The 22,441-nt window shown below is 40.7% G+C and overlaps 1 protein-coding gene across 1 annotated transcript in view; it reads left to right on the plus strand.

The window, feature by feature from the left end:
• Nucleotides 1-22,441, plus strand: part of LOC124996430 (astrotactin-2-like) — a 259,132-nt gene that overhangs the window by 105,901 nt on the left and 130,790 nt on the right. Inside the window, exons 5-6 of the mRNA XM_047569442.1 lie at nt 14,745-14,852; nt 19,452-19,598. Of these exons, the coding sequence (XP_047425398.1) occupies nt 14,745-14,852; nt 19,452-19,598 (255 nt within the window). The remainder of the gene's footprint in view (nt 1-14,744; nt 14,853-19,451; nt 19,599-22,441) is intronic.

Genomic DNA, 22,441 nt, shown 5'->3' on the forward strand with positions numbered 1-22,441 from the left:
ATCTAGACATGAGCAACTGCAGCAACCCCAGATCATAGCACCGCCCCCACAGGCTTGTACAGTAGACCCTAGGTGTGATGGGTGCACCGCTTCATCTGCTCTCTTCTTACCCTGATGCCCCATCAGATCACACGGCCTTCTACCATTGCTCCACAGTCCAAACTTTATGCTCCCTGGCAAATTGAAGCCTTTTTTACCAGTTAGCCTCACTGATTAGTGGTTTTCTTAAGGCTACACAGCAGTTTAGTCCCAGTCCCTTGAGTTCGCTTCATATTGTACGTGTGGAAGTGCTCTTACTTTCACTATTAAACATAGCCCTGAGTTCCACTGTTGTTTTTCTTCGATTTGATTTCACCAAACCTTTAACAGATGCCAGTCACAATCAATCAGGATTTTTTCACGACCACATTTCGATGATTCCCCACTGTCCGACCCAATTTTAGTAGTTTCTACAGCCTCCTTAAATATTTTTCTCTGCTTGATGCATGCCAATGATTTGACCCTTCTCAAAAAAGACTTAATATCTTTTCCACGACCACCGGATGTGTGTTTTGACATGGTCGTTTAAGAAATGAGGAGATACTCATTGCGGCAGTTGGGGTTAAATAACATGTTGCCAGCTGAAAGCAGTAATTGTCCAATTGGAGGCTCATACTTATTTGGCTAGTTAAATCCCAGTGGTGAATTTTAATTTTTTTTTGGCCAGTGTATATACGTGTGTGTGTGTGTGTTTTTATGTCTCCTAATTTGCAATGTATTTGTTACTTGTTTTCCCACAGTTGCTGATCACTGCAGTCTACACTAACTCCATTAATTAGGTCTTTGCCTAATTAAGAAGCCCAGAATTTTATTTTAAGCATCATAGGCAGTTACAGTAAAACTTGCGGAGATGCATTGTGAATATTGTCAGCCCATATACAGTAACTACAATTTTAAAAGTTGTAAGTTATATTAAGGGTCTTGTGAAATTCTTATCATAAATGCTGCCATTATAACCAAATGATGCCTGCATAGCTTATATTCCTATTCACAATTCTCAGATCCCCAGGGTTGACTATCTTACTTTGTAAAAACGGTAGGACAACCAGCATGTTACACAATTTGACAATGGAACTTCTTCACATTGTTCACACAGTTCCAGTAATATCATTACATGTCAGTTTTCTTCAGCTCCGGTCTTCTATTGTGCCAAGCAAGAACAGTTTTACGACGAGTCCTACTGCTTCTTAAACCAGGCACCCTTCCCTATGGATAATGCACACAAAAAACTAGTTGACTAATCTGCATTTAACAATCTAGCTGCTTTCCTCGGAGAGCCACTGCATGTTAGATCCACATTTATCTGTTATTTCGAGCACACTGTGCTGTGTGAACCAAGCCCTTCATCAGTATTCACCATATGCCAGCTCACCATCGTGTCCTGCACCGGTGTCCGATGCTTCCAGCTGCCTGACCAGCACAGCTGCTAGAGACGATCCGCTGCCACTCTAGCCAGTGTTTATGTGTTTATGTCTGTTTTTTTTTTTTTTGTTTTTTTTACTCATGAAGCATGAAATTAATTTGTGAATGTAAATATGTCCTTGTAGTAATTGACAGCTGACTTATAATTCAAGCGGTTATTGACTTTGCTTCAACACATAGGCAGCAAAACTGTTAGTTTTGCATGCGTAAGTAGGGCTAGAAGGCGAAAGAGGAGCAACAAGGGAAGGTGGGAGGAAGATGGTCTCATTTGGACTCATTTACATGAGAACAACTCTACAATTTCCCTATAAGCAAATGCCTGATGCCTGCATGCAAAGTGTTGTAAGCTGCAGCAGTCACTCACTTAATGATGTGGAACAATATTTATTAGTTTATTCAGAGAAGTGAATCACCTTAAAAGAGAGTGTAACTTCTGGCTGTATGTGAATGCTCCATATTCAAGTATTTTTTTTTAAAACCAAGTACAGGCATCCAAGGTTGAAGCTGTTAAATTTACTTGGACCAAAGTTAGAATTATTCTTTAACGCCCACCTTTGGCTGGAATCTGTCTACTTAATCCTGACCACATTCATTGATACGTTTACTCATAGGGGTATGGGGGATATTCTTTGATGTTGCCTTCAGCAGTAGCATCAATATTCAGGAAGCAAGTGGTTTCGGGAAGTGAACATTTTCTTTATTATATGTACAGTTATTTTGTTGTTGAGAGAAAAGAAAAAAAAATAAGAGGCTGAATGACAAAACCAAACCTCCATGGAAAGTAATATTACAAATGGCCTTGCCTACTACCAAAACAATCGAGCAAGGTTCATTGACGGCAACGTGCATACATTTTGGCTGCTTTCTATTTAATTTCTAGGTTTGTCCCTTGAAACCAGCTGTGTCAGTAATTCGCAGCCTTCTTTTATCTGCCGCCTTCTTACTTTAAGATGTATTTTATCAAGCCCATGCAGGAATCACTTGTTATTGTAGCCGCATTCCACCCTGGCCTTTTAACTAAATGTGAGGCAGACATTAACAGACTGTCCTAAACAGAACTTCACTCTCTTTCCCACCTTGTAAAAACAAAAAAAGAGCTAAGGCACCGAGAAGCCTGAAGACGAGGGCCCTGTTTTGCAATAATCATTGATTTTACAGCAGACGCGTTCTGAGAGCATTACTAAGAGCCCTTGGCATTGAAGCTGTTGCTAAATACGCTCTTGAGCAACTCTCGATGCTCAGCCGTTTTCCGAAGACTTGCTATATGTTAAAAACAGACATTCAGCAGAAAGCCTGGATCTCTGTAATTCAAACAACAGGAGCACACGCTTGAGGTATAATTCAGTGTGAAAATGAAGCAGCAAAAGCCCACAGTTTTAACTTGGTTCCCTTTATAATTCATGTCACTCTGTGGAAGTCGGTGTATTAAAGTCAACTTTGATTGCTGCTCGCGGCAGCAATCTAAGTTGTATAACTCTCACATTAAAAAAATAAAGAGACAGAGGCTGCTCAAGCATTATGAATATGCAGCTCATCTATAGTGAATTTTATTCTTTCTCCTTTTCTCTCTTAGACTGACTATTTAAGCATCTGACAAACAACACAGCTAACAGAACTTGAAATATATCAAGGTTTATGTCAGTCCAAAAATATGTATATCGACATTTTTAATCAGATCAACAGATAAACAATAAACGTGTGGATGATTGTGCTTCTTAAAATGCTTTTTAAAATGTTCTTACACTTGTTCAAGAGGGTTAAAGGTACTCTTTAACCTAAAACCATTTCTAAAGGCTGTTGCATATTCTGTGAGAAGTAAGAAGTTGTTGAATGTTGTCATTTTATTCACGACATCAACCAGGGAGAGCTTTTTACCATGGTGTGTCCAGCAAGTATTCTATGATCGGGCAGAAAATGGAGTGGGTGTGGTTAATGCGTAAAAAACGGAAGTGCTAGCAGCCACTCTGCAAGCTGACAGGTGCTAATATTTGCAGCTAATATCTCCTGGGTAGAGATCGGCATACTTTGTGTGGTTGCATGCTGAATGAATGCTGTGATCCGACCGACATGGCGTCTCATCGTCCGTCTCCCTTGTTTAGCATGTGTGACTGATGGAGTAGGAGAGCCCTGTGAGGACTTCCCTGGAGTTCAGCACTTGAGTTTCCTATGAAGTATAAATTACCTGGCCAGACCAAAATTTGTTCTTGTTCTCACAGCCCTAGGAGAGAGAACCAATTTTGCGCTTTTTTGCAGAGTAACAAGCTTAAAAGGGCCTTCAGTTCTTGCTTCATGTACACACCTTAGGAAAATACCTTTTGAGTTATGGTAAGGAATTCCAGATACAACATATAACCATCATATTCAAGCAAGATTAAGCTAATTAGGGTCACAAATTCTTTGTATTTCACTGTAATGTCGTGTTTGTTGCCATATTTCCACTCTGTCACACAGCAATAGCTTTTGCATCAGTCAATGATGATTACTTGCCAGAGAAACCTTGAACATCGAAAGGGAGTTGTTGACACTGCCTTATGCCTTTGGCCGAAAAACAAGTTACTAATGTAACCAAGATTCTATGAACTCTTAGTCTCCGGTCAGGAAGGATCAAATACAAGAAACGGCCAAGAAGTTCTTCTTATTCTACAGATAAAATGAAACTCATTTCAAGGAAGGATTATAGACTCAACAATAAACTGGCTGACAGCCAGGACATTGATGTGATATTTTCATGTTGGACAATGTTGAAAGGAGAAAACCTTGAGATGTTTTTCAAAAGGAAGCAGAAACCCTGTAATTGTCATGCATATGTACACATACGTTGTAAGATGTCATAACCTGCGCCTCTTTCCCCCGTTTCTTTTCTTTCACTGCAATTAACTGAACACTAGAGTGTTTTCTCATATGAAGATACTGACACGACTGCTATTTGTAAAGACAATAATCCTTTTAAATATTCCAATTAGGATAATTGCAGTGCCACCCTATACAACCTTTCATCATTTTGCCACTGCAAAAGCTGGTGGATAACAGGTGAGGAAACAGCATACCACAGGGAGCCAAAGACCTTCGTTTAAAATGACTTTTAACAGCCTGTCACTGCCTTTTCAGCAATCGCATATCTAAAAAATCTCTGAGTGGTCTCCTTACGCAACGCCATTAGCTTATTAGGTCCAAATTTGCAAGTGTGTTCTTGATGGCGATGTGATACAATAAAAAAAAATAAATAAATAAGGAGATGAGTATACAAACACTGCAGCCACTTGAGTACAAATGCCAAGTGGTGCCTTGTTAAGCCTCACCTTTTCAAGTCATTTCTCTCCCCTCTTAACAGGTAGCAACTTGTAAATTTTGACTGTAAAATGTGTCAGCAGCGCTTATGCAGTGATGCCCTCAGTAATAACTTGTCAGCATGCCTAGGTGGTTTATAGTATTGTGTATGCGCATGCGTGCTCAGCTCTTAGCATATAATGTCCAACCGCAGTATGAAACAGTATTGATTTGGAATATTTTTGGTTGGGCGTCATAGCAGCAGGAGACATAAGAAAGAAATGAACAAGAGACTGACAGACACAAGAAGAGCCAGACCATCATTACGGATCTTTGGGGATTCCTGCACCATTATGCAGATTCCACTTAAAACATAGACAGGCTGGGGCCGGCACGAAGACGAAAATAAATCACAAATTCTACCTCCAGTTCCAGTCATGTTTCTCTAATTTCGCGATTTACCGTGTCGAATCCCTTTGCTCATGTGCAGACTGAAATGCTTCGGGCCTTCATTTTCGATCCTGATCCTTGCAAGAACTTCAGAACTTTAATTGCCGCACCACCAGGGCAGGTGGTAATTGTTTTCTGTCCAAGGTAGGAAGTGATGACACTTCTTGTCAGTAGAGGTGCTTGATTGTGCTTTTTTGTATTTCAGCGGATGCGATTGTGTTGCAAACGTTAGATCTGCTCACATACATTTTTAATAGTGTTTTGAAATACAACTCAATGATCATTTGGTCTTGCAGCCTCTCAGATGCTGCCTTGTGCATTATAAATGGCACATTTGCATACTTTTACTTGTTGTTTGAATGTAGATGCCGGTTCACATTGAGTTGGAAATACTTAACATGTTGGTGTCAGAAAGCCCAACTGCTGAATACAGCTGTGAGTTAACGTCATTCCCAGTTGCTGAGCCATGTGGGCACCAGTGTTGCTGTCAGCTTAATTTACTCATGAACGCATAATCACAGACGTACATGGAATGCCGGGCACAAAGCGCAAGTAGTATCCACCTCCAGAAATACGGAGCGCTCAATTTACAGTATGCGCATGCAAGCTGACATTTAAGTGTAGCAGCTGTAAGTCAGACCAATTTGTCTTGCTCAGGGAGTCACAGGAAGTCACACTGGTGCCACGTGGGCACATTTGCATGGAGTGAATGAGAGTACGGACGCATGCTTACAGTTTTAATGAACGCAAGGTTATCCAAACGCACAAACCTGTCAGCGCGCATGGCAGCAGGTGCAAATTAGCTGTGGCACTGACGTACTATTTTCCTTTCACTTCTGTTTTTTTCCCACTGACAAGTGCACTCTTAACCTATGAAAGGTCAGTCCGCTCACAGCCGCCACACCTTCTCATGCCTCTATTGATTCACATGTCCGTGCAATTATGCGGGCGATATTCTGGGAAAGTGACACGTAACCCTTTTTTTTCGTGTAAAAGGATAAATATTGGTTGGTTGGTTAAAATTAAGTCTGTCCAGTGAGCCCTATTAGATGCAACACATGCACAGGTCAAACTGTAATTCCATTATATGTAATACGTAATTATAAGTATTTTCTTTAAATGCATCTCCTGGCAACTGGACTTAACTGATGACACCAATATAATGTACTGAACAATTCATACACTGTTATTCTTAGCTTTCTTTGCACTTTCAGTGACGGGCCAAATGCATTTTTACCTAATGTATATAATGTATAATTATATTTGTTCAGCTTCTTATTTCTCTGTACATCAGTTTAGCCTATAATTACCGTACTCTTGTTTTTTTTCATTACATTGGTTGCATTAAATTAGCCTCAGATAACAAGAGACAAATGTCTTGCACCACGGAAATGATCTCATGTAATTCGTGAAATCAAATAGTTTGCGACAGATTTGAGAGTCACATGTTGTTGCATCTGTATTTCATTGTCTGCTTGCATGTTTTAGCCAGAGTCGCTACTAATTATGTCTTTTTTGATGAAACTGTGCAATATTTCTCCATACATTAATCAAATGTTCGACCTGTCTGAGACGGGTGAAAAATGTTAAAGTCGGTCTTAGAAAGTCGCCCTATTTGATTGTTGGAACTTGTTGCCAGTTATGTTTCTTTTGATCAAATAATGACATCAGCTGTAACTGTGCAACTGTCTGATACAAGCTTGTTAAAATACAAAGAATTTGGAGAAAATATTTGCAAACTTATCTTGAAGGACATGCTAAAGCCCACGTGCTTCTTCATTCTACCTAAAACAGGCTCTTCAGTATAAGCTCTGTTGCCTTTCACTCACCGTTAGATCTGAAAGCAGTACTGGCACAATAGACGCAAATTAAATAGGTTATTGTCCTTTAAGCCCAGCACAGTAGTGGTGGTAGTAATAGTAGTAATAATAGAAAACATGATTTGTCTTAAAAGTGACCCTTTCATGTTAAAGATGACAAACATTTCTGATCTATAATAAACTTCTGCACCGTTTTCACGTCATATGTTTCAATCTTCTTAAAAAAAAATCCCCAACTATGTTTGTATTTCTGGTGACGTTGGGTTGATCATTCTGATCCATCAAACTTTACTGTAGTTGCAGTAAAAATCCAGGTGTGCTCTTCACATATGAAGTGTATAAACAAGCAAGTGTGTGTAAGTAAGAGGTAATATACATGGTAAAAGTACCTTTCCTTTCTCCAAATCTTTTTCCGTTATTGTCTCATTTACATGTCGGCTTTATTGTTTTTTCATGCCGGTGCAACGTACAACAGTATCACAGCACTACTAGTGTGTGGTGTGCCCTCCTTCTGTGCAGAGGATTATTAGCTTTTACAGTTCGGTCTGAAAACATCACCTCAACTCCCGGCTCTCCCATAACCGCTCATCTCGCTAATCATTCTGACTACAGGAAAGATTACAAACCAGCACATCATTCTCTCTCCTGTGGACTCGCTGTTCCCTCTTAAGCTCATGTGTGTGCTTTGCTTGTCACACTAAGTGCCCCCCTCCCCCACCCCAAACCCCTTTTATCACCAAATCACTTCATTCTTGTTTCGGTGGATAATTGTGCCATCCCACTTGCTATTTCCCTGCAGCTTGTTTTACTTTATTTTTTTTATTTGTGTCTTCTTTCCCCTCTTCTTGTCTTATTTTTACATATTGCTCTGACTTCTGTCTGCTTGCCTAGTTGCAATCTATATGAGTAGGCGTATTCTCAAAATTGATCGAATAGCGCACACGTAATGAAATTAGATGTAAGATAAATGCTGAAGTGCACAAAGGCCCAATCTGAATATAAAGCCATTTGCTCATCATCCATCGCTATGTGGCTGACAGATGGTCGCCAGCACAGAATTAAAATCTCTCTAGAGACAATACTAGCCTCGGCTTCACTCTCTGTCTCTTAGCTCACTGGTACGCCTAGTACTACATTTTGGATCAAGGATCTTCAACAATTTTCAGGCCAAGGACCCCCAAACTGATGGAGAGATTAAATATGGACCCCTACATGTGTTCCACATTCACTGTTAGCTTTTCTTCTGCTAATACTGCAGCATGCCTCTGGGATTTTACCTGGGGAGTGAATAGGCTCTTGGAACCTGACAGTCAGCGTGTAACATGCTGTAATATGTAATATTGACTGAAATATGGTTAAAATATGTTGGATTCGTGTTAGTGTAATGTTAATTATTTAAAGAAATTTAAATTTGTGGGGGAAAACTATAAAACAAAATAATATATATATATATAAATAAAACATGTCTAGTCTACCAAAGATTTTAATCAACCAAAGCTCTATCTCATGCTTTAGCAAGTACAAGCCCTTGTTGCCGTCCCCTCCCTCTATGAAGAAAAGCTGACATTGCCTGCACACATTGGATACCTACATTTTTTTTGTTTTGTTTTTTACCTTCAATTGTGACAAATTCCCAAATTTCATTAACATTGTATGTTCGCCACATCACTTTCTTTGACCGTACAGGCCAAAAAAAAGGCGGATCCATATATGCGTAGACTATGCGGAGGAGTGGTCAGCACTGTACTTGATTGGTAAACATGTGAAGAGTAATTATTTGAAAGTTTCTTCCTCGTTTGGAGGCTGACATTTTTTTTTTTTTTTGGAGGCCAAAAATAAATGTAACCCTAGCCACCGTTGCCCACTTTGCCTCCGCGTAATGTTTGTATTGTGCACTACCTTGCAACAGCAAATTATATTTGGCAAAACAAGGATCCACTCTTGTCTATGACCCGCTGATATCGTATTATGGGATTTTATAGTCTGAGATCATATCTATTTTCACACAGCTGTCGTCATCTCCGAGAGGGGATTGTTATCGGTGGCAGCAGTTGCCTTTGCCTTACTAAAACAAAGGTGAACACTGTAATGAATAGTATAAAATTTCAAGAAAGGATCCATTCTTCCTGTGTTCCAGGTACTGAATGCACATAGGTGAGAACAGATATGGCATGGGTTGAGATTAAAAGTAGTGGGTTATTTATATGCATCGTATTGTAAGAAATCAGGGGGGGTCTAGAATTTTGTAATGGACTTCAAGACTGCGAAATGGAAGGTAAAAATGTGTATAGTAATTGGATTTTGTAGTACATGCATTCCAGAGTTTAGCCTTAGTGTTTGGGCTGTTTATATTTTGATGGGACACGGTTCTGAAGGTAGTATTACTGCTGAGGGAGAGGGAGAGGGATGCAAGATGAACTACTACTATGACTACTAATGCAGAAAATATGGTGGAAGAGAGAGAGAAGCTAAAAAAAAACACAGAAACGACCAAGGGTCACATTTCTATAGTTTTGCCCTGTGTTTTAGGTGTAATGTTGTGTGTGTGTGTGTGTTTTGCAAGCACAGTTCACACTAAAAACCTGTGCACAAGCGTATTAGATGACTTATTTTCCAGACTGCATGTGATCAGTGAAATGTTACCCTGTCCTTTACGGCAACCATGTATTTAAAGGGAAAGACCATGGAAATGACAGGGAATGCAAGCCTCGACTATATCCTTCCGATTTCCTTTCCGGAGAACGGATTTGATGGGAAAGGGTAATCCGATCATCTTTTTTTGTTCGAATATGAGTAGCTGCAGACAAAAGGTGATGGGGAGCAAGACTTAATTTCCAAAACAAAGCAAGAAAAAAAGAGAGCACTGAATAAAAGCGATATCCGTGTGTGTGTGTAGTTATTAAACTTGAAATTGATTTTGTTGTTCACTGAGCTTCTAATGCAGTGTGAAAATTGTTCTCCCTTGATAATTCATTTACATTTTGGTACAGTTATTTATTCATTTATATATTTTTTTTCATTTTATCCATTTTTTTTATTTCATTCCATCTATTTCTCGTTATAAGTGCATGAATTTATCTCAACTGCTCTGATTTAACAAAGCCCTCATGAATAACAATGAAACGGTTTTCCTGGTAAATGTTCTGGAATGATTTCATTTCATTAATGAGTGGTGCTATGTCAGCACATCTCCAGTTTATGTAGCAGCTAAAGGAGACTGAATCTTTAGTCCATACTTTAGTAAAAAAATAAAAATAAATCAAACAAAAAACATATGCCAATGTCACACAGGTTAGCAAGGGCAAATTTAATTTGTGATGCACTTTAATTGTTGTTAGTTTGGTCACAAATGCACTTGTCGGCGCTGCGTCTTTTTTGCAAGTCGGGCTAATTTTTGTTTCTACTTCCTGCTTCACTTTCAACAATGGCAAACTTTCAGCTTAAATTTCGCGGAACGGGAGTCATGCAAATGTCTGTATCTCCAAACCTCCTTAGTTACCCTTATTGATTCTTTATTGATCCATAACAATCAATTCAAAAGTTGCGGAGATGGAGAAGCAGCTGTAAATACTAAAGGCAGTAACACGCTACTTCCATACTACATTTTACGCATCAGTTCCCTCACATTTGCAACTATCTGATAAGCTAGCTCACTTTTGTTTTATGAACATGTCTAAGAAACATAAAAGTGCTGATTATTCATTAAAGAATGACTTTAACTTTGGCTTTTATTGAAAAACAGGACCAAACTTGGTTAGGGTTAAGGTTAGGGTTAGGGTTAGGGTTGTGTCAGATGCTGCAAGAAGTTAGCCAATCTTGTATGTCTTGGATTCCAAGAAAGAAACAGCTGGTAAGAACTGGTATGGAATAACTTGTAGTAATTTTAAATATGGTGCAACCTGGATAAGTTGAAATGCTTCCAGCTGGATGATCTTCAGAAACATTTTAAACTCTCTAAAATAGTTTTCGCTCCACTTTTAACACACTGTCACAAAATATATTCAGCGCAATAAAGACCGCCAGAGTTATATTTAGTAAAAAGGAACAATGAAAATACAGTTCCAATATGTAGAGAAGATTCAGATATTATTATTCATATCTGCCATATAAAATATAAAGTTAGTTTTTCATCTTACTGGGAAAAAAACTACATCCCTGTAAGAATATTTCAAAGACAGACTGGCTGTGTGCTACTGTTCCTGATTAGATATATATATATAAAAAAATAACCTCCTTTCTTCAACAAGGCAGACCAGTGATGCCGTCCTTGTATTTTCTCCTCCTCTCACTCCGTCTTTTCTCCATCTCCCACCTCTGCGGGCGTGTTCTAACACGATGCATAAATTCAGAGCCAATTTTACACCACATTGCCTCGCCTTCACTCTCCAAACACCGCCACTGGAAATCCAACTCGACTCTGGACCTGTTTAAGTGCACCGGACCAAAAGAATGACTGCAGCTTTTTCCCGCGCGCACTTTTTACACAGACTTAATAGAACTTTTAATCACGTCTGAAATCTTTATGGTGCGGGCAAATTTTCACGAGCTATGACAAAATGTTTATGAAGTGAGTAAGAGAAGCTATTTCACCTGGCGTTGCTCATGCGTTTGTCCGGTGGAAGAATTACGGCTGTCGACTGAACGAGGAATATGTTGCTCTGTCTTTGGCAATAATTTATTTGTAATAAGAGTGATGTGAATTTTGTAAGAAAATAACCGATTCTACAGTGATAAAAAATAGTCTGACAGGGCATCTGTTGTGTACCACTTCATGATGTATCTATATTCCTGTGTCTTCAGCCACAAGCTACAATTACTATTTTCATTGTTTATTCATTTGCCCTTGTCAGCGTACAAGCTTCCAAAATATTCTCTTTTGACCTTCAAACATTTCCCCGTGCCTTCACCCTGTCTTGTCGACAATACTGTAACTTGGTACAGTCTTGCCTCAGAGAAAAATATTCTCTTCCAGCTACGTTCGCTTCAGAACACACCATCGTATCTTGAGTAAAACCAGAACATTTTGTTTGTGCTTTTGATACTTGTTGTCTTACCTTACAAGACATATGTTTTTGTTTTTTTTTTCCTGAGTTTGATCCTTTCACCCGAAAGCCAGTTGTGATGAAGTGCTGGGGGTATATTTTCTAACAGAGTTTGAAAACAGGTTGGCTCACACACTTTGGTCTTTTAATCTTTGGTCTTATCTAAGTGTGGTATCATATAACTGTAGATGTAGGTGTAGGTGATGTCAGTCTTCAAGAAGGCAGTTAAAAACCTCTCCATTTTCATAGTAAGTGTAATCAAAAGTGTAATATTCTTGATCTAGACAGCTACCAAATCTTTATGGATGTCTGTCTCATTGTCAACGTTTTAAAAGGTTCCCCCTCACACACCAATGAATGAATTCATTCAAAGAAAAAACACTGAAGGACGAAGAATGAGAGCTCTGACTAGAGGTGACTGTAATGTACCGAGGCGTAGAACTAAATTCTCCCAAATGGTCTTATCTGTAAGAGGAACACATTCCTGGAACAAGTTACCGCCACTCATCTGACAACTACTTACTTTAAAAAATAAATAAATCGGTGGTTAAAAATAAATCAGAAATGTACTCACATAGCCAGGTCTTTGGTCCATTAATATTTTTAGTCATAATATTGTCCATTTCTGTGTTTTTTATTGGTTCATTTTGGCATTGTCTGTCTGTGTCTGGTGCTGTAATTGTCGATTGTTGTTTTAAAGTCTTCTGTGTCTGTGTTGTGTACCTGCCTTGGGACTACGGCTGAAATTTTGCATTTGTGCTAAGGCAGACACATTTACACTGATGGCTAATGCATCAATGTTGATTAATGTGCATTGTCCGAATTCAATAAACTAATAATAGTAAGGAAACGCTTTGACCTGGCATATGTGTGAATGTTATTTAGAACAGTTTTTCAAGGACGACTTTTCAATCAGTTGTGTCAAAAAAATCATTATCATCATCATTATATATATTGTAACTTTTTGTTGTGTATTGTAATAGGTTGTGTTGATTTTTTACAGACCCAAAGGTCAAATTGACCGTTGCGTCTTTTTATTATAGTGCTCATTGTTTGTTCACTCATGGTTCTTTCATTGGTCATCCGGCGCAGGACCATTAGGACGCAAATTCTCTACTGAACATTTTTGCTGGCTTCCTGCCATCTGGTACGAGTTTACACACAATGCTATGCCGTTGCATCGATCGGCCACTTCAGTGGCCTCTATCAACCCATTAAAGGAGAGGAATAAAGTAAAAGTCATCGTAACTTTACACATTAACGCGTGCTGTTTCTTAAGTGCTCCACAAGTGAGCCCTCATCTGAGTCCACACTGTATTTTACGCTCGGTACAACCCCTTCGTCTCAGTTGCGCGACATGTCTTTTTTTTCTCTTGTGTACCACGGAAAGACAATTACCAAAATCTTTTAAGTGACGGCACTTTGGAAGTGAAGCTTGTAATCGTTACCCTTTTGTTCATAAAGCTTAGCTAAAGACTAAATGCTCAACTCAACCCATCTGTACTTGTGGGTGTGGATTTGTACGGCTAAGTAACAGCCATCAAAATAAATTTCATCCTGTTATTCTGCACTTTAATCTATTCTCCACAGCCTTTGGTCTGGATAAAACGGCATCTACGGTTTGAGGGCATTCCAAACTAGCGGCTAGCTCACATCATGCAAATGTGTTACGTATGGACGTAAGTGAGAAATACATTTTTTTATTTTTTTTTGTGGGAGAGCTCTTTTGGACATGAAGCTTGTTTTTTTTTTGTAACTTTGTACACGGAACACACACACACACACAAAAATAAAAAAATAAAAAGAACAGACAAAAGGGCAAGGACAAAAGCCAAAAAAAAAAGCACAATACAGCCTCTCTAATTTATTTATTGTCTGCATGAGAAGAATTTCTTCTCAGACGCTTCTTCATAGACACAAATAATCATTGATTTTCCTTTCTGTCCTTTATCCTCCTCCACGCCAGCTTAGGAAGTGTAATCACTGCGATGCTGGGGGTTACACAAGCGCAGGGCGCTTAAGAAATCAGACAGCTCATATTTTCATGAGGCATTTCTTTCATGACAAAGCCTCAATCACACCTGAAAACTCCAATAACAAACACATTCAGCAGAAGCTCTCTCCTGTACATTTTATCAAAGTTGGTGGAATGCAGTTTAAAAACCATTCGCGCATATTTGAGATTAATTATTTCTCCTGCCATGGCTTAGCACTCCGCAAATCCCTGACAATTTTCACTTTGCGCCACCCCCTGTGCGTTTTACTGCGGCAGGGGTGTGCGTTTTGATGTTGCTGTGCCAAGGCAGTGCAATCAAATCCTCTTACCGTCTCCTCTACAACTTCATTCAAACTCGAGCGCAGACTTTCACACGTGCACACACCCTGGGGACGCGACCCAATCTGATTTGACAATTGAGCTTCTCAGACTTTGCAACGACGGACAATTTATCCTCAGATCAAACGAGGAGGGACAGGAAAGGATGCAGAGGTGTTTGAAATCTGATTAGCTGACAGTCGATCCATATTTTCCAGTCACCCTTCTGCAAATATGTTGGTCTGTTCTGCGCGCTGGAGTTGAGTTACAGCATGTGGGATCTGCTAAAAACACGCTGAAAAAACAAAATGTACTTTACCCACTGATTCATCGATTCACATTTGTTTTTCTTCTGTTTCTTTATTTATTTTTCTTCTGTGTCACTTCCAGCAACCGGAGGTGTGTTTGGTCCTCAAGGGGAATCTGGGTCGGAGCCTGAAGAAGACAGCCAAATGAAGTTTTACACGGAGCAGCACAGAGGACGAAGACGCAGCAAAGGTGAGGGGTGATGCGGGCTTATTCCTTTGTGCTATAATAATTGCGTCGCATTTTCAAAAAATTAAGGAGACCCTCTTATCCACTGCTCACTGCTGAGAAGGCAATAAAGTAAAGAAAAGGGAATAAAATAAGATAATTTTTTTTTTTTTTTTTTAAAAAAACAAATGACTTCCAACCTTACTCTGGTTGAATGTGGGGGGAAATGATGGGAGGGTGGCTCGTGGCTGAGTGAAATGAGGCTAGACGTTTCTGGAATTGTCAGCATAGCTGGAAGTAAGAGGGAGTCGCGCTCGTTCCCGGTGGGGTTTAAAGTGCCGTTCCACAGCACAGTTCAATGACACTCAACGCAGATATATGGGCTGATGTAAATGGAGGCTCCGTGACGAGCAAGGCTGTGTCGAATAACTCGGATGGGCATGATTTTAATGTCCTTTCTCACGTAGTGGCATGTGATATGTGGACTTTTGTGTCACTTTTGTGTTCATTTGTGTGTATATGAAACAAATTGTGAAATGAAACTTATTATGTTGCTCTTAAGTTTCACACTCTCTCTTTTACACACTCTGCAGGAAACACTTGCTCTTGAGGTGAGCAAGAACAACAACAAAGTTTATTTTAGCCATTTATACTTCACGAGAATCTCAAGTGCCAAACTCTGGGGAAGCCTGCATAGGGCCCTCACACTGAATACGTCACATGTGCTAAGCATTGTGGGAGAACCCACTCTTCTTATTATTTTCAGATGTTAGCCAGTGTTCATTCAGCCTGCATCTACACAGTACACTGATCTCTACCCATGAGATTAGCGGTTACAGAGTGGCTGTTATAATTTACGCTTATCCGCATTACCCACACCCAATCAAATTTTATGACCAATCACAGAATAGTTGCCGGACACTCCAAGAGAACAAGTTCTACTCAGTTGATGAGCCGGGAACAAGCTGTGAGAACTCCCAAACTAGGGCTGCGAGAACAAAATGATGTAATGTTTGACGTCAATGACAACCCTAGGAGCAAGAACAGATTTCTAGCTTCTCACCGATTATGTAACAGTCTTTATTACCCTGTTCTTGCAGATCAACAAAACATAGCTCATCTTAGTGAAAATCCTTCACCGGTGTTGCAAGAGTAGTGCCCCTCTGGTGACTGATTATATTCATTAAAGCATTCCCTTTTTCCCTTTTCTTAAGACAGCAAAAGCCAAAGAGTCTCAAGACAGGGTTGTCTGTGGTGAACGGTACAGTAGTTCCATATATCATCATGATAAAACTATTGTCTTTTAAACTACTAATTTAAATACCAAATTGGCTCTAAAGTTCATTTACAACCATTATTTCAACGTCAACAATAAGCTATAGCCCATGTTTGTATGTCCAACAGAAACATACCTTTATGAGGAGTTAAGGGTTATAACCCTAGGACCAAACACTCCTCAAATTAGATTTCAGTTTAGTGTTTCTAACTGAATATAAATCAGACCGAAAATGACTTAATATTGAGTTGAAAAACTCTTTGTCTCCTTCTGCTATCATGGATATTTCACTCTGGACCCTGGAGACTAACTTTCTTCCGACCAAAACAGCTGTGACCCGTCTGGGCACGGACACGGAACCTCTGGGGGGGCGTCTCGTAGTGTCTGGCACCAGGACGTGGGAGGATGGGTCATGTGGGTCACAGTATAGGGCTCTTGTGGCCTGACCTTGTTTAGGCACATCCCAGGGATGCTTGATCAGATCTGGGATCTAGGGATTTTAAAGGCCGGGCCAGCGCCTCGGGCTCTTTGTCCCGTTCCTCGAGGTGTCATGAGCAGCTTTTGCAATGCGGTGGGAAGCACTGCGGGCGCGGTGTGGAGTTGTGCTTGGTGTGCAACAATGTGAAAGTAGCATCCACATGAATGCCAGAAGGCACGATTTACCGGTAGAACATTGCATTGTAGCGATACGATCGATGCTATTAAGCTCACCTGTCAGTGGTTGCAGAGTGGTGGCCGATCGGTGTACAGCCTCAGAGCAGGATTTAGGACGTTTTGTTATTATCTCAGATGCAGCCTTTTGAGGAATAATGATAAGGTTGTAATACCTGTAGTAATGTTTATCTGCAAAGGCTTCAGTCAGTTCAGCTATTAAGATTACATTCTCTGCTCGCAAACATAACAACAATGTGGGTTTGTGTTGAATTTGTTAATATGCGGTTAACCCAATCTGAAAATGTGTTGACAAATAAAATTAATGGCCCGAAGCGTACATCTATGTTTCAACAGGATTTTATAGCAAAGCCTTGTGAGCCCACCACCGGGATAGACATACTTTAAAACTCATGTTCACGATCTGCGTTAAAGCCACAGCCCGAGAAAAAAAAAGGTAGTGGTTTCTTTAAGAGGACGGGCAGAGGGAAGTGAATAAAAGCAAGAAGAAAATGGAAGACGTTTCAAGCTAAACATTATTTACTTTGTTTTGTGTATCACTTGTGTATATTTTTATGCTTGTCTGTTGTAAATGTGCTCTGTTTGTTGCGCGTTTGGTTGGTGGCCGTAATGTAAGTGTTAGCCGCCGTGACCGTACATGCTTTTGTCTACTCAGTGAGCTTTTATAGTAATTGAGGGACCCCTCTGCTAGCCCGGTGACACCGCCCGCACCCGATGGGGATTAACCGCTCTGCTGTTATCTCTGTCCCTTCACAATAGCATCGCAGTCGGTGACGGTGTGGGCGGATTCATTAGCCTAACTTTGTCTCTCTTATTTTGACCTTGAACTGCTTTTTGCTGCCTCTGTACTTCTGCCGTCACATTGAGTCTGTGATTCATAAAATAATACTTTAGAAGGGGGAAAGCGAAGGAAAGCGCTTTTCTGTACTTACAGGTATAAAATAGAATTATGCAGTTCTACGTAGTCTGAAGCCACAACATTATGACCCACAGTAATCAGTAGAAGCAAATACTGTTGAGCATCTTGTGACAATACAGTGTTCTGCTGTGAAATTCTTGGACCTGACATTTGTATGGATGCTACTTTGACATGTACCACCCACGTAGACACCAACCAGCGTAAGGCGTTGACAAATTCATTAGATCCCAAACTGATCTGTGGAATGCACTGAAACAAGCCTGATCCACGAGGGCCATGTCCACTCTCTTGATGAGTCAGAAGAGCGTTGGCTTTGGGGAGAACTACACAATATTAGGAGGGTGGTCATAAATAATGTTACGCCCGATTGGTGCAACTTCCACATTGTAGATGCTGGTTTGGGTCTATGTGAATAAATGATTAATGAGCACAACAATCTGTTATTTCCTCAAGTATTTGTAAAATTCACAGCCTAAAACTGACAAGCAAGAATAGCTACGGTATATTATCGCCGTCGGCCTTTTCAGGAAATTCTTCACCGTGCATTGTGCATGCCGGGCAGCTGTCTTTCTAGAAACTATTCAGTCATTTTCACAAGCTTGCAGATTCTGAAATACTGTGTCATATTTTCCTTGAAGTGGTTGAAATAAGCACAGGAGTACATTTTAAAGACGTTAAAAAAGCACTGATACATGCAGTATTTATGTGTGAAATAAGCCATTCTAATCCAGCGCACCTTTGCTCAACCTGAGCGAATGTTTCCTCTCAGTCTGCGAGCTGTCTAGTCTGTCTGCACTTTTACCCGGAGGCTCGGAGCGATCGACTCAATAGCGTCCCCGAACAGCAACAGGAGTTCGAGCGCACAGGATGTATGGGAAGGGAAGGGGAGATCGAGGGGGGGGGGGGGGGGGGGGCCGTGCAGTACAAGTGAGAAGGAAATTCAAACGGAAAAGGGGAAGGTCAATGCTAAAGTGCTGAACACTTCAAACAGGACGTACTGCTGAGAAACAGCCCAAGGAGTAAAGGTCAGATGAATATAAACTGAAGAAGGGTTATGATCAGCCAGGGGCTCGGAGGCACGTTTACATCGGCGAATCTGCGGCGTTGTTACCTTGACAGTGCACGGCCGCCCATGCATTGAAATGAAGGAGTGCTGAATGGGAGGGGCCCGTGTTTGTTTGGCTGCTGAGCTCAAATATCAACAGCGTTTCCTACCACTGGCTTACTCCACCTTTAATCAGCGCCGTCGCTACCTCATCCTCCTCACATCCCAGTAAGCCTCCTTTTAACATGCCAACTTGTCTCCCATGATAAATATCAGTATACAGAGGTTAAGCAGCTAATTTCATTTCCCATACCCTGGCTTGGAAATAGGAGCCCCGACAGAGCCAAAGGGCAACCAAAACAACCAATCTATAACCCTGTCAGTGGCAATAAGATCATATATCACACTGGTAAATGATTCCGCGCCGTTGTGCAGAAGCTGGGTTATTCTAAATCATCTTTTACCCACGCTGGCCAAAGTTGCGTCAGGGTTGGATTCATAAATCAGGAGCACAATTAACCGCATTCTCAAGGCTTGGCGGCACTTCCAGCAAAGCAAAAGTGCAAAGGTAAATGATTTCATTTTAGGTTTGTTTTTACGTGCCTGTGTGCATTATGTCCCTGTCATCTGTTTGAGACGCCGATAAAAACCAAAGGTCTTCTGTTAAGTTGTTTACTTTTCTTTTCCTCTCTCCTCTTTCTCTACCTCCAGGCCATCCACACAGTCCTCTGAATAAGGTCACCCTGACGCTGATTACCATCAGTACATGTGTCATTGCCATTGTCTATGCTACGCAGGATTCCTGCCCCCTCACTGTCAAGGTTACCCTCCACGTGCCGGAGCATTTTGTTGCGGATGGTAAGTGCAACGCATTCATTGGACGCGGGTGGGTTCAAGTCGGAGAACATCGAGACAAGCGCTGACTTTTTAAAATTTCATTAATTTTTTTTTATTAATTGCAACCACGTGACGTTACGCTGATCTCAGTTATGTCAGAGCTGCACAAGAAATTCAGTTAACTCAGAATAAAACTTTGAGGGGAATATTATGAAATAACATATCACTTTTGGATTATATCCTTAAAAATTGAAGAAGGCTCACCATTGCCAAGTTGTCGGGTTTGGAGTTGGCTAAGAAAGGATGTATATTTGTGGAGCTTATTACCATAATTGCCACTATCCATCACGGTCTACTATTGTTTGTTTGTTTCCAACCGTAATTGGATCCAGTTGTCCTTCAAGAAGCACACTGCAGAGATGACTGTGGAGCTGCATGCCCGCCGCCGACTACTGAAAAATATTATGCAATTGGCATAGTTTGTATTGTTAGGTTGAACAGCTAATGGACCAGGGACAGCTCTCCCTGCTTTTTCCCCGTTTCTATTTTCAAACGGCCAGCATTTAAAATCGTCCCCACCCTCACCCTCAGCTGATTTGGGGTTTTCAATTTCCGTCCAGTGTCCAGTGTTCCCCTCTGCAGGGCCACTGGAAAAGATCCTCAATTGTTTCAAAACCAAAAAAAAAAAAAAAAAAGAGAGAGAGAGAGCAGTAAATCATGAGCTAGAACCAAAATAAAATAAGCAAAACCAGGACATGAAAGCCCACACACTGAAAGCTTTGAGAGGAGGGAAAAAAAAAAAAAAGATGTATTATTGCCACCAGTGACGAGTGATATTTGGAGCCATTCAACTGATGAAGAGCTGTGTACTCAAGCTCTGATTGTTTTTTTTTTTGTTTTTTGTTTTTCTTTGTTTTTGAACTGTGAGCGTTCAGCTTTCAGCGCGCCGGCTTTATTTAACGGGACTGCGTGTCGTAGATTGGAAAACCGAGCCGCCGCTTGCACATTTTCATTTAACGTGACACTGACGCTGTGTTAAACTAATTTTCACTCCAAGGTCAATTTTCGCCGTATTCATCGTACAACCTTCCCGCATCTCTACGGCATGCAAACAAGCTAAAGCTATATGCTGAAAATGAAATTACCAAAGAGGAACATATAGAATTTGCGCTTTTGCGTTTCGCACCAAATTAAGGTAACAAAACGGTGTCCTGTCAGCTGGTAGCATAAACAGGAGATTCACAAAATAAACTCAGGAGAGGTATGTAAGCAATAAGACTGGATGCCCCTGCTTTTGAAAACTGTCTCGCTGATTCCTGTTTTCCTTGTTGGCTATATGAGATAATTGGAAATTGGGTTCGCGGATGGCACCGCATAAACTTTACAGGGAAAATAAAAATGGAACATGTGGGAGGGGTTGACTGAAGTAAGAGGGAGAGGAGAGCAGGAGCAATTCCATAAATGATTGGATTGTATCTCTGAAAGCAGCGCGTTCGCGTGTCGGTTGATCAGGTGCCCCTCCCTCTTTGGCTTCTTTTCCGGTCCTCCCACAGGCTCACAGTTTACGTGCTCACAGGAGCAGGCAGCGTTTTGAAGTGTTGATCCGTAACTCTATGTACAGTGAGATGAACATGCTATTTTACTCCTAACTGCAGATTATTTCTACCCCTGCCAGCCAGCGTGCTGTGAAACTTACCGTGGATTCCTGCAGTCTCTCCAGAATGATTATCGGCTAATTTCGATAACCTTACGACCCCTGTTCTCCTTCCCCCTTATCCCGTCCAGTTACACACAAGTATTATCTTAAAAGTTCGGCTGCTCCTCGGTTTCTGCCTTGACCTCGCTATCACTTCTCAACTTTTATCGAAAGGAATCAAACTTTAATGTTGAGAATTTAATGAAACCTTTGCACAGATCGTCCCGATCTTTGGAGGATTCATTATTTTCATTTAGAGGACTGCATGGTCTTTCCAGCAGTGCCACCGGCAGGAGAGAACACTGGAAGTGTGGGCATTAGAGCAGTGAGATCGTCTGTGTTTTTGTGTATTCCATACAGCACGTTCTGTGCATCCTGAAGGAGTTACAGTAGAGCCAGGGCTTCGGAGCGTTACTTCTTGTTTTTCCTCTGCAAACTAACTTACTTGTCGTGGAACGCGGGGCGCAGAAAAAGTGCACACCTGAGGCAGAGCAGATGTGATAAAAGGCGGCTTTACCGAGCGGCCTGGCAGGCATATAGTCGGCGGCAGCAAACAAATCCAACAGGTAAACGAAACAAAACAAATCCACGCATGAGTATAAGTTAGATTAGGTGAGGTACCAGTGGGCATGGGGGAAAAAAGACTCTGTGTTTACTAGGAAATGCATAATCTGACACATAGCGTGAGCTGCCCTCTGCACGAACAGGCTTTCTATATTTTAGAAGCGATGGTAGGAGGCGACTGAGGAAACAGGTGACGAGGTCGGGCTTCAGCGCGAGCAGCGAGCATGAAAGAAGAAGTTTAATGCAAAAACAGCACAATGCAGAAAGACAAGAACTTTTAAGTAAGAAAGTAGAAAAACTGGAGGCTGGAGGGTAGCAGGCCCATTTGGTTACAACATACTGCATTCACTGAAATTGAATACGAGGTGGGATTAACTAAATACAGATTAAATAAAGTACAATGTTCTGACCTCGATTTCATTTTAATATTAATTTGAATATATACCTCCAGAATTTGAATCAAATCATTGATGTTCATTTTAAAGTCTAATAGGTGTTTTTTGTTACCTAGAGACATAATGAGAACTTTGTCTTTTTGTTTAAGTAATGACCCTTAATTGCTATAACCTTACGATGCATAGACAACAGAAATAACAAAGCAGCG

Source organism: Mugil cephalus, chromosome 19, assembly GCF_022458985.1.
Source record: "Mugil cephalus isolate CIBA_MC_2020 chromosome 19, CIBA_Mcephalus_1.1, whole genome shotgun sequence".
Taxonomy (NCBI): domain Eukaryota; kingdom Metazoa; phylum Chordata; class Actinopteri; order Mugiliformes; family Mugilidae; genus Mugil; species Mugil cephalus.